This window comes from Azolla caroliniana, unplaced genomic scaffold (assembly GCF_043228905.1).
Source record: "Azolla caroliniana isolate FFs.n. ecotype wild unplaced genomic scaffold, voAzoCaro1.0.p SCAF_10, whole genome shotgun sequence".
Classification (NCBI taxonomy): domain Eukaryota; kingdom Viridiplantae; phylum Streptophyta; class Polypodiopsida; order Salviniales; family Salviniaceae; genus Azolla; species Azolla caroliniana.
The window spans coordinates 19651408-19663948 of record NW_028230445.1 but is presented as its reverse complement, the minus strand read 5'-3'; the positions used below and the strand labels follow the sequence as shown (position 1 = coordinate 19663948).

The 12541-nt window shown below is 36.6% G+C and overlaps 1 protein-coding gene across 1 annotated transcript; it reads right to left on the bottom strand.

Moving 5' to 3' along the window:
- Window positions 1-1356: 1356 nt before the first annotated feature.
- On the bottom strand, window positions 1357-2777 carry LOC147859432 (pollen receptor-like kinase 5). Its single transcript, XM_087325265.1, has one exon. It carries the CDS (start codon window positions 2553-2555, stop codon window positions 1566-1568), a length of 990 nt encoding a protein of 329 aa, XP_087181391.1. The 5' UTR covers window positions 2556-2777; the 3' UTR covers window positions 1357-1565.
- Between the last annotated feature and the right edge of the window lie 9764 nt (window positions 2778-12541).

Here is a 12541-nt window from a genome sequence, read left to right as displayed (position 1 = left end):
ATTTTGGATTTTCTATGTAATAAAAATTACTTTAATTTCATAAACATCCATGTATACACGATCGTTGTACATAACATTCAAAAAAATGGTATGATAATACATTGGTTCATTTTCATGGCCTCAATGTAAGTTTTTAAATATTTAATCTTTAAACTTAATGCTACTATTCTAGCAATTAAGCAACGATATCGGAGTCAAGCTATATAGAATTGCTATAAGGAGTTGACGTGTTCATAATACACTAAGGGATACACTATTTCTAAGGTCATGAACCCAAAAAAAAAGGGAAACAAAGGATCAACACTTATTACAGAGAGGTATCATACATATTTTCTAACGAGTGTGCGCACACACAAGGTTTGGTTGAGCTTGACTTCTCAACACACTGCTTCTCAATTGTGTTGTACAATCCTTAGTACTACAAGCTAGTTTTTCCTACGTTTGCACTCTCCCTCAAGGTAGGCAGATCAAGTGAATGTAGGGCAAGTGTCATTGCTATCCAAATCCAAGCTTATATGCTCCGAGTTTCTTGGTGAATAACTTAAACATCTATGTTGATATATCCTACTACAATTTGCTTCTATTGGATGTAGTTCTAGTGCACCTCAAGATGTTTTGGTGTGTGCATGAAACATTAGATCGTACACAATATGGTATTACAAATCGAAATAATGATGAGCAATATAATAAGAGATCATGGAAAAGAATGGATTAAGGGTGCTTAGCCACACCAACCACCCCTGAGTGAAGGACATGTCAAGTCAAACATATAATATCATCCAATCCAGTGTTCCATAGCACGAAATATTACATTACGTTATACCTTGATAGATAAATAATGGATCCGAAGAATTGGTCTCAACTTAACACACAAGAGCCCAAAACCACCACATGTTCCCATGTGTTATAGGTCGTTATGGGTTTATTCAAAGTCCTTGGATAATTGGCTCCCAAACTTATATTGCCCTTAATCCATTAAAGTTAGCTTTAGAATTGGTGTGCAAGGGTATGGTTTAAATAGTTGGATACTATTGAGTTTGTAGAAAACACCCAAATAACATGTAAAGAACCAAATTACAAAGTTTAGGCCTGACCTTGATACAAAACACCTCGATAACATGTAAAGAACAAGATTAGGGAGGTTTAGGCCCAACATTGATATAACTCAAACAAAGACAAATAGGAAGTTTTGTGTGTGTGAATGTGTGTGGAACATACATCAAAGTAAGTGGCTTTAAAAAAAAACAACTTGGATTAAAGATCATTTAATACATGGGATTGGACTTGGTCTATATACAGTAGTGTCTCTCTCTTTACTAACAAAGAGCAATAGAAACAATGAATGAAGATTAGAGATCAATGAGGGAATCTAAAACAGAATCCAAATCAATGAGGGAATCTAAAACAAGATTCCCATTCTGCACACACAAGTTACTACAAAGGGAAATCACACATGTTCTCAAAATGTGAGTGTGCTCACACACACACACACACACACACAAGTTTGAGCTAATATATCTTCGAAGAAACTGGCAGCCCTAATTCGGGAGTGCCGGAGCATTGGATTACCGACGATGTAAACTCACTATAACGACACATAGTATGAACAAGAATACTACGATCGCTATGACTATCCATGCAATCGACTGCCGGCTAAGACTTCTCCCGGTCTCGGCATTCTGAGAGGAAGGGGCCGCAACCGAAGAGGAAGGGGCCGGGGCCGAGACAGACACGGACTGATTTTGGCATTGCACCGATAGCGGGGATCCGCAGAGGTTAGGGTTCCCGCTAAATGCGTTGGCCGAGAAGCCCGCCAAAGAAGAGGGAATGCTACCGCCTAGGTTATTGTTGGCGAGGTTTAGATCTTCGAGGGGCGGTTGGGAGAAGCTAGGGATGGTGCCCGAGAAGTTGTTTCCCTGAAGGCGGAGAGTGGCGAGGGACGCGATTTGGGCCAGGGAGCTCGGGATGGATCCTGCGAATTGGTTGAAAGATAGGTCTAGTGATTCGAGGCTGGACCAATTTGCGGACAAGTCGAAGGAGGAGGACGGATCTAGGAGAAATCCCGAGAAGGAGTTGGAGCTGAGGTTCAGTTTCTTGAGGCTCCGGCAATTCGTAAGGTCCGCGGGGAGTGCCCCCGAGAGGAAGTTGTGCCGGAGGCTTAGGGTTTGCAAGCCCGTCAATCTCCCGAGTGTGGAGGCCGCTATGGATCCGTTGAGGCCCACTCCCGGGAGCCGTAGCTCCGTGACCCGATCCGTGTCTATGCAATGCACTCCGAACCAATCGCACACCGCGCTCGCGTTTGTGACAATGGGCCCCGATTCGTTCCATGAATTGAATCTCTCATCGAACACGAGATTCAAGAGATTCTTCTTGAATGCCAGCAGGGCGGACGCATCAGTGCTTAGATCGTCAGCGATCACATGCCTCATTTGATGCGGCCCGGACAACACCACGGATATGAAGATAATAGGCAGAATTGAATTGAGTGCTCTAAGAACATTAGATGATCTTATTATACTAGTACCATCACAATTGATTGATTTCTTAGTATACATGATGAGATTTCTGATAGAACTTTGCCAATTATTGATTTTAAATGCAAATTTTAACTGAGTATCAGAAACTGAACTAGATATTTGATGCTAATCAATACTTATGCATCAATGGAATGATATTAGATTCAATAGACACATAAGCTTTAGATGATACTAAATATGATCAAAACATGAATTTATCCAGCTATTATATAGAGAGAGATTTTGGCTTCAATAGAGACAAGGGATTGGATGGTTATACCAACTATTAAATGCAAAATCAGAGTCAACTCACTTTGCCGTCCTAATTATTTACCTTATAATGTTCTCATTTTCCATCATCATTATTCTTAGTATTTTAAATCTTGACCAAATCTATTAAATTCATTTTCCCAATCATAATATGTAGATAAAGGGACAAAAACCAAAAAAGAAGAAGCAAAAAACTAAGACTCATAAAATTGGTGGGCTCCTTGGAAGTTGGTGCCATGCTTTGGCAAAACACATCATGTCACACAATGTGGTCTTGTAAGAATTTGATTGCATTTTGACAAGAACCACATTAGTCAATTTGGCGTCTAACTCTAGTCCTTTTCTCATAATTCAACTCCGCGACTTATATTGGGGCAATGATATGCTCATGCCCTTATTTGATTGATTTTGACAATTCGTTAGATGTCATTGACGATAATTTCTCGGAATGTACTATTTGTTGAAGGTTGAATGAGAACCAACTCATAATATATGGAGCATATTACTAGTGAACATACCTATTATTGTGTGAAAGTTTGTCTTCAGAATCTATTCATCTCCTTCTTTAATTAGAACAAGAACACACATTAAAGCACAAGTGGGTTTGATGAGTTGTTCAATGGTTTGAACGCATCAATATTTTCGGAAGTTGTGGGAGTTATAATCATGAGACATTGTACTAAATCACCTTCAAAGAGATGCAAATGCAAGCAACTTGAAAAGAATCACCACTATCCATTGCCATAAGATAGAAATGTGAGTAACAATGTCTTAGACATTATCAAGTGGGGTGTATGGGGAGCCACATGGATGAAGACTCTTAGTGAATGTGAATCAATATTATGTGACCTTCATCAACTTGCCACTCATTTCACAAAGTGGTTCTACTCAAAGTGGGAAATTCAAATCCTTGTTGCAAAAGCAGAGTGCTATCCTTATACATTTGCGAATTTTATAGTCTTGTCGAAAAAGCAACTAGCATGAAGATCCAATTGCTCTTGAGATGGATTTTTTGACCTTCCTCTAATGAGTAGTACTTTGTTGCCAATTGAAGTATTGATGCATGCCTTAACAAAATGACGTACTTGTGGGACGTCCTCATGGAAGTGATCCAAACCATGATGATTTAGACAAACATGTCATGTGCATCATCATCTATCTCATGTATTAGTGCATAAATTCTAGAATGTGCAATGTAGCTTTCCACAAAAGCCCTAGTAAAGGAGAATGGATTGGTTATATTGTAATTTGTAATGTCTTCAAAAATTTGTTTATGCACATGTACTAGAGGAAGAGCAAATGAGATTCAAGCCAAAAGTTCGAAACCTTTTTTCTAATAAGTCGTTCATATTTATGACAATTGAAGATAAAATGATTGTGGAAGTCAACATTGACCTCATACCATGCTTATAGCCAAACCTTGAGCCTTGTGCGAAGTCTAAACAAGTGACCACACGATGTCAAAATGTGGTGTGAGAAATGCTAATAGAGTTAATAGAAACATTATTCAAATTTCACATATAGATTAAGAATACAAAGAACACTAAGGAAATCACAAAAGAGATACTACCAACCAAATCTTTTTATTCCACAACCATAAACATTCACAAATTTGTTGAAGCTCAAAAGGATGTTACAAAGATTAAATAAACTTCAAGTGGTTGGACTAAGCTACTGAGAGAGATTAATTTATAAAGAGGTTTAAGGAGCTTGAGCTTAAAGAGAGGAAAAATTGAATAGAATGGATTTTTTGTTGTTGTCAATGAGCAAGTCATCCCTTATTTTATCTTGTCACAATCATGGTATTAATAATGTCCTTGGAATATTGGACCTATTAAAAGGAATATGCACAATAGTTTTATTTGTTCAACGAGTGCTTGAATGGTGAAATAAGGTAGGTTAATATATTTGTTGATGAATGGCCAGGGCAAGAATTTGACGGGTCTCGTGCCCGTGAAAGGCCATTTTGCCCGTAAAAAATAGACACATAATAAAAATGTCTGTCAAGTGACATATAAAATTTAAATTTCCATTTTCATGTGAAAGGCCCCTACAAATTATGCATGTCAAACGGAATGCTAAAATTCTATTTTCCATGTCATATATATTATATAAACATATGTCACTTATTATGGATACTATCATAGTTCCTAATATTCGTGTACGTCCAAATGAACGCATGTGAACGTTTGCATACATTCGCGTATGATACGCGACATTCATATGAAATTATTTTTTTCCTTTGGTTTTTTTTAGGATTTTTTTTTGCTGATATTCATCACAAACTGAAGTTTAAGCAGTGAGGAGTGAGAAACAAGGTTCAAAGACCAATTTTCAAAAGTTGATTCCCATCTTGGTGAAGAATAGTTTGTTTCTGACGTTTAGTGGAGACGGCAATTGTCTTGGGAGGAATTGGTTGGGATATGGCAGCTCCATAAGTTATGGTCTTGGGACACACACACTATGCACACCGTATGTATGTATATATCTATGTATCGCGATTCGCGTATAGATTTCAATCATACTTGGAGCCTTTTCACGTATGAGTATGATACGAATACTGAGGTATGAGTATGGCACGAATGGGAAGTATGGCTAGAACTATGGATACTATGAAGTGTGTATAATAATATTTTTATACTATATGTTTTCTGTTCTAAATACTATATGTTTTTTGTAACACGCTGAAAATAATATCATTATCATGTAATAATGATATAATATTCTCAAATATTTATTCTTTACTAATAATATTAATTAAATTTAATTGAAGTTTTAAACAATATCATTTATTAAATTCTTTAAGAGTGTAAACTCTAGGTTTGATTTTAAAGTTTTACGTTTTTTTTTCAAAAAAAAAATTACTACTTCGCATTAATTAGCAAACAAAGTACATCAAAGACCGACTCTGGGTTCTCACCAAAGTGATCATAGTCCTCACCCCCTCATTTACAACAAAAGTATCCCATCAACGCTTTTAACATGGTAATTAACTTGTAACACAATTATACATATTTACAGCTCCTGGTCACTAATGGAAGCCATTGGCGGAAACAACCATCTGGGTGCTTGATAGTTCCATTTAGGCCCTGATGATGATTTGACCACCATAGGAGAACTGCCCCATTTCAGTAGAAACTTTGACCGAGCTCTTTCTGCTTAATCTGATTCCCCCTTAATCGAGTCGTATTGTCCCCGCAACCAAGATACCAACTTGAACTAGATGTTTAAAAACACCTCACCGCTTGGGAGCTTTTGCTGTTGAAAAACAAACTTACAACACCTGGTCCAAATGTGCTAGACCGATAAGCAAGCCACCATCATCCATATCTCCTAAAAAAATGCAGAGTTTGTGCTAGATCGAACTCTAGCACATTGAAACACATTGCCACCATGCACTATAAATCCATGACCATGGATGGGGTTTTAACTGTTCCGTCCAACCTTCCCTTGTTAACTTCAGCCCCGGTAAGGACTCCCATATAACTCTCCCATTCATTCTGCATGTTGCCACAATCCTGAGACCTCTACCCCAAATGTTAATCGCCTCTACACAATTCCAAGAACAGTGAGGGATCGATTCCAAGGAGTGTCCATATATATTGCAACCAGCCTCCCCACCACGACACCTCAGCCACTCCCCCACAGGTACCACCTTATGGCTAAGAAGCCACAACCAAAGCTTTATTTTTTCTGGCATATTGAACGCCCATAGTCTCCTCCAAAATGACTTCAACAAGTAATCAGATATGCTTTTATCCCTCCAACTATTGTGAGTTTGAGCAGCGCCCATTGATTTGGAGCTAATGATTTGCCTTCCTAACTTAGTTCTGTACTCGAAAAACCTTTCCAATTTGTTCATTCCCGGTTTCTGCCACCATACCTCTAGTGAATCCCATTTTTACTTACCTAAATTTTTAAGTTAAACAAAAAAATTTACTAACCTTATTTTTTTCATACTTATTAGTAAAAACATTAACACAATATTTATTTTATGTATTTCATTATCTTTGTGAGGTAGTTATGTTTATTTGTGCATCTTTGTGTACTTTCTATAGTAATGAAATGTATAACAATGAAGCATCATATAGAGATTTTCATTATTAAAATTTGTATGTCAAATGACATGTTAGTTTTTGCACTCTCATGTCATATGACATAAATCTTTAAAAAATGCATGTAAAAAAACTTTAATACTAACCCCTCAAATTCAAGCCCTAATCATGGTCATAATCCTCGTTATTAAAAAACACTCATTTTATGTTTAGATTATATTTTAGAATACTTTGCAGTACTCTACACGTATTCTACGTATTAGAACTTCCATTTAAAAATGTTTCAAGTATTCTATGTATTTAACATGTACTTAACATTTCCAAAAAATTAAATTTAAAAAACTTAAAATTTTAAGAAGCATTTAATGTATTTTACATGCATTCTATGTATTTAATGTATTCAAAATATATTTTTTACGTAGTTAAAACTTAATAACATATTTTATCTATAGAATACGTATTTTAAGTATTAAAAAAAGATAGAATACTTAGCATATGTATTCTACATGTATTGTATGCTAAGTATTCTAAAACAATTGTCATAATCAACACCATGCAATCCTTGGTGGTTTTCATCTAGGAGGGGGGTAGCAATGTAGGGAGTGTTTTTCAGCTCTATTGAAGTCAGTTATCATCTTTGATGCTTTGGTCTAGGATACCCTTAAGAGTCGTTATAGAAGTAGAGAGAGAGAGAGAGAGAGAGAGAGAGAAGAAGAGAGCTTAGATAGATGTAATTGGTAAGGTTGCCTAATGGAGACTAAGTGGTCATTGGTTCAACCCCTATATTCCACAAGTGGCATGTAGTAAAATAAGAGACATCTATGGAGTAATAGATAGGTGAGAAAATTGGGTTTCGAACCTAAGATGTAGTGCTAGTAGTGTAAACTTATCACTAGGGTCATCTAATTACGAGAGAGAGATTTATTTTAATAAAAGATTCACGTTGGCATTACTACAAAGAACTCATACAGGAAAATGTAACCATCATACCCTCATCAACCGACATGTTGAATGGCAAAAGCCCTCAAGCATCTACCTTAGCAACTACATTTATACGTCTAAACTCGGGGTCCTTCCAAGACTAGGGGTAGAAAAGGCCAACTTGGTGGAGCATATCTCCACTTTATTCTCTCCCCAAAAGAGGCGAATACCTCTGCCTTTTTCCACATTTCTAAAAAATGTTGTTACTTACGAAACACAACTTCAGGCACATGAGTTATTGTCTCACATTGACATCTTAGAGTATGCAAGAGAGAGAGAGAGAGAGAGACTCAAATGCATATTCAGGTTTTTTAATGGTATTACAAGATGTCCCTCTCCCTACATAGACATTGTGATAAGTAGAGGAGACTAAGAAGTGTTGTAACTAAGTGGATTTTACATACAATTAATATAACTGTGTGCTTTTACCGAGAGAGAGAGAGAGAGATTAACATTGTAAATGAGATATAATGGTAACATCTATACACTTTATATACGTCAAGTGTGAAAGGAACATAGTTGTAATTTAATTAAATGAAGGAAGAAGTATAAAAGTGACACTATAAACATTTGACCAAGGGTTCTTCCCCATTCTTATATACTCCCTAGAGCTAAACCTAAAACTTTTCTCTCCTTAATCATTCTCCTAATTTATAAGTTAATAGCCTAATAATTATATTATCAATAACTAGTAATTGATTAAGTGTGGAGTCATGTTAACTTAAGTGAGTTGGTGATTTCTTGTTCTTTGTTCTTCTACGGAGCGCATGACAAATATGATAAAGTATCTCGGTTTTAAATCAAACTTATTAGTATCTTTCTATGTGATTAAGGGGTAGATTTCATTTAGATCTTGGTTTAGTAGTTAAGATTAAGCATTATTAGCTTGCTCTTGTCTGTCTCACCCCCATAAAAAGGTAGATGATAGTAGGGATCGACAAAGGTTTAGTTTAGGCTTAGCCAGTTTGGCCTTATCCAAGCCAAACTAAGGCCAAACCGGTTAAGCCTAAACCGTTTTGGGGTTCTCAAACCTGAACCAAACCGATCCTAAACCGGTTTGGGAAACGGCTTGAAAACTGGCTTGTGAAACGGTTTGGAAACCTCCCTCTCTCTCTCTCTCCCTAGCTCCCTCTCTCTTAGACGATCCACTACGTAGAATACAAGCTCCTTGCCTCTCTCTCTCTCTCTCTCTCTCTCTCTCTCTCTCCTCTATGTAATCTCCCTCTCTCTCTCTGACTCTCCTCGTCTGTGTAGTCTCCCTCCCTCCCTCCCTCCCTCCCTCCCTCTATCTCAAGTTTCTAAACAACTTAACCAATTTGAGCCGGTTTGGCGAGGCTCAAGCCAAGCCGAGCCGAGCCGAGTTCAAACCGTTAAGGCAGGCTCAAGCCTAAGCTGAGCCGCTAAGCCGCTTTAGTCAAACGGTTTAGGCTTGAGCCGAGCCGTTGCCAATCCCTAGATGGTAGTACATCCCCCATGCACCAATATCGAGATGGTTCTAAAATAGAACACCCAATAAAGAAAAAACTTTCTATAAGGATGTTTTATGATAAACTTATAGACCAAATTTATAATTAATTTTAATGGGTTAAGGATAAGATAGTTGGGAAACCAATTATTCTAAGAATTTGAGCAAACCCATAAGGTTCTATGACATGTGCGAACATGTGGTGATCATGGATCTCTCGATGTTGGGCTATATAAAGGGGTTCATAGCAACACTCCTCGTTACAATACCTTGAGTTGTAATTGAGACTCTCTCAGTAAGGCAAATCTCTCTTCTTTGGATCCTTTATTCCACTACCAAGGCATAAAATTGCTCGAGGTGTTCAACATGGTTAAGCACTCTTAATCCATTCTTTTCCTTAATATTATTATTTTGATCTCGAACCCTTTTAGTGATGTGGTGTGTGGAAGGAAAAAACGTCAAAAGGCCAAGTTTTACATTAAGTACTCAAGGTTCTTTAATATGGTACGTGGAGAGATTAGAATTTACATCTTCGGTTTCAGAAAAATTGGATTCCCTCTATTGGGTGATGCCTCATCTTAGGAAATGCAAAAACATAGTGGGCTCAACGTAATCCCTTTTGTGGGCTTGTCCACACGAAGGTTCAACCAAAGTGTTTCTTCATGGAAACCCAACTATGTGGGCTCACCACTATAGAACTTATACATGAAGGAATTCCCTTATGGAAGGTGCATGCATAATTAGTACGATGATCCATGTTGTTGTAACAAGCAGTTCAAATCATTCTACCTGTTGATCTTCTTTTGACAATTCCCTCTGCGCTAATGTTTGTAGACGAGGAGGTCAACACCAAAACTCTTTGTCACCAAACCTCCTCATGACCCTAGGCTCAATGTCAAGCCTAGGATCCAACTTGAAAAATATTTCTATTTATTTCCTTTTGTCCCTAAGCACTCTTTATATTCTTTTCAACCCATCCAATTAACTTGCATTCTATTATATAACATTCAAATAGCTTTGCCATAAGAGAATAAATTGTTGAGAATCAAACTCAACTTAAGCTAATGTGTGACTACACCTTTGAGAATATGTAATGTGTGTGAATGCACACATAGACACTGAAAGGTCATCACCACCTTTTAACATAACTGATGTGTGATAGAGTTATATTCTATGACACATTGTTAATGAGTTTCCCAATATTAGAGAGTGGGTGTTTTATTTTTATTCCTGGTTAATATACATTTTAGTGTTCTATCTTCGACCTATCTTGTGTCTATCCTCTCGCACACATAACGCACATCTCTAATCTATTCTACTTAACATAATTACACACATAAACATTTAGTCTTGGATGTGACTCTTTTTTACGATGAGAGTGAGAGAGAGAGTATATAGAAAATAATTCTGTTAAGCAAAAATGGGGATGATGGAACTTGCTAATTAATAAATAGATCACTTTGCCCACATTAATACAAAGCCTTGTTTCATTTCTCTCTTTCCCTCTTATGAGGTGGGGAGTACAAGATTTACTTGAGTTCGCAAGTGATGTTATGGAGTATATCATAATCACGGATATATTACTAGAGGTACTAAGGATAAAGTGGTAAGTTGCAAAAATGTCAAATTTGGAATATTACATTGCGAATGCTAACTCTCAATGTTAGTATACAAGGTAAAAGTGGTCGAATATATGCAACCACATCTTATTACCCCCCATGAGTCCTACTGTCCTAGCTCCCAAAGAGGCCTAACACTTATACAAATTAGGTGGTGAGGTAAAACAATGACATCATCACCATTGTATGACGATAAGTAATGAAAACCTAGATGAGGATCAACGTCACTTACTTTTCGCATGCTCAACATAAAATGTAGTTCACGAAAAGTATGATGCCATAATAATTTAAGTGCCATACTCAAATCTCAAAATACAAAGTAATTTAACTGGTACATATGCATGTGCACTATTTTCACATAGAGAGTCTCTACAGTAAACCCTTTCTTAGGAAGGAGACACATACAAGATGATATGTTTATTTAGTCCCATAGGTCAAAATTGACCTCATTTGTATCAATAGTTTTTCTTTCAACAGAAAGATATGCCTTGGTATTATAAAATCATAGGAAGTACAAAATTTGTGTTGGATGAATATACCAACCGATTCCCTTATACCATCATGGCCGATTTTATGTGTATATACAATAACCACACATATTTGTATACCATATCTCCAAGATTATTGTGGTCTACTCCTCCCAAACTACAAATGAACATGAAATGTAGCCTATACCACCAACAATTGTAGGTTGTAGCAACAAAAGCCATAAACAAAATTACCACACGTTGAGAGACATTAATTAGTTACTAACACATCTTCTCAATTTCGGCAAAAATATCAATTTTCTTGCAAACGTTGTTTTCTAATCTTGCAAAATTAGACCACGTATATGATATAGTACAAAATTTATGTTTCAAAATCATGTTGAAATGTATACATATCCTATTATTTCAAAAACCAAATTGACGCCCTCTTTTGCTTTTACCCTTATTTCGTTGACACGAATATCGTGTAAATAATTGTATATATATAAAAAGTACAATACCATTATATCCTTCCCACAAACAAGCTATTTATTTATTTGTGCCCCCATAGTACTATGTTACTTACATAGTCGTTTCTCTGTATTTAATCAATGACTTATTGTCAACAATTCCCTTGACTAAGTAAACATACACATGCATGTTCGAACGGGTGGATATGGTCAAGATAATGACGAGAATACATTTAGGAAGAAGTTGTGTTGAATCAACCTTCTCTCTTTGTCTCTCTCTCATAAATAAGAATTTGACAATTCATATATAGGAAGTCTATGCCACTTGCAATGTAGGGAGGCATCTTTCATTTCTATTTTATCTTCAACATGAAAGTATTATGTCTATTTCATGAACATAATGATATAAAAACCAAAAGATGTCCCTTCTTCAATAATGAGAATCTTATGCAAGATAAACCATATAAGGTCTTGTAAGACTGAAATATGTAAGGGCAACTTGTCCAAGGATATGGTCTTCGCCCCTCAAAGCTTAGTTGTGAAAATGACTAAATCAAATTTCCTTTCAAGACACATGTTACTTTTTCTAGTACTTATTGGAGACCATCAAACAAGAACACGATTCTCATATTCTTTCTTCTTCATATAAGGACCCATCAGACAAGCACCCATTTCTCATACTCCATGGAGACCATGTT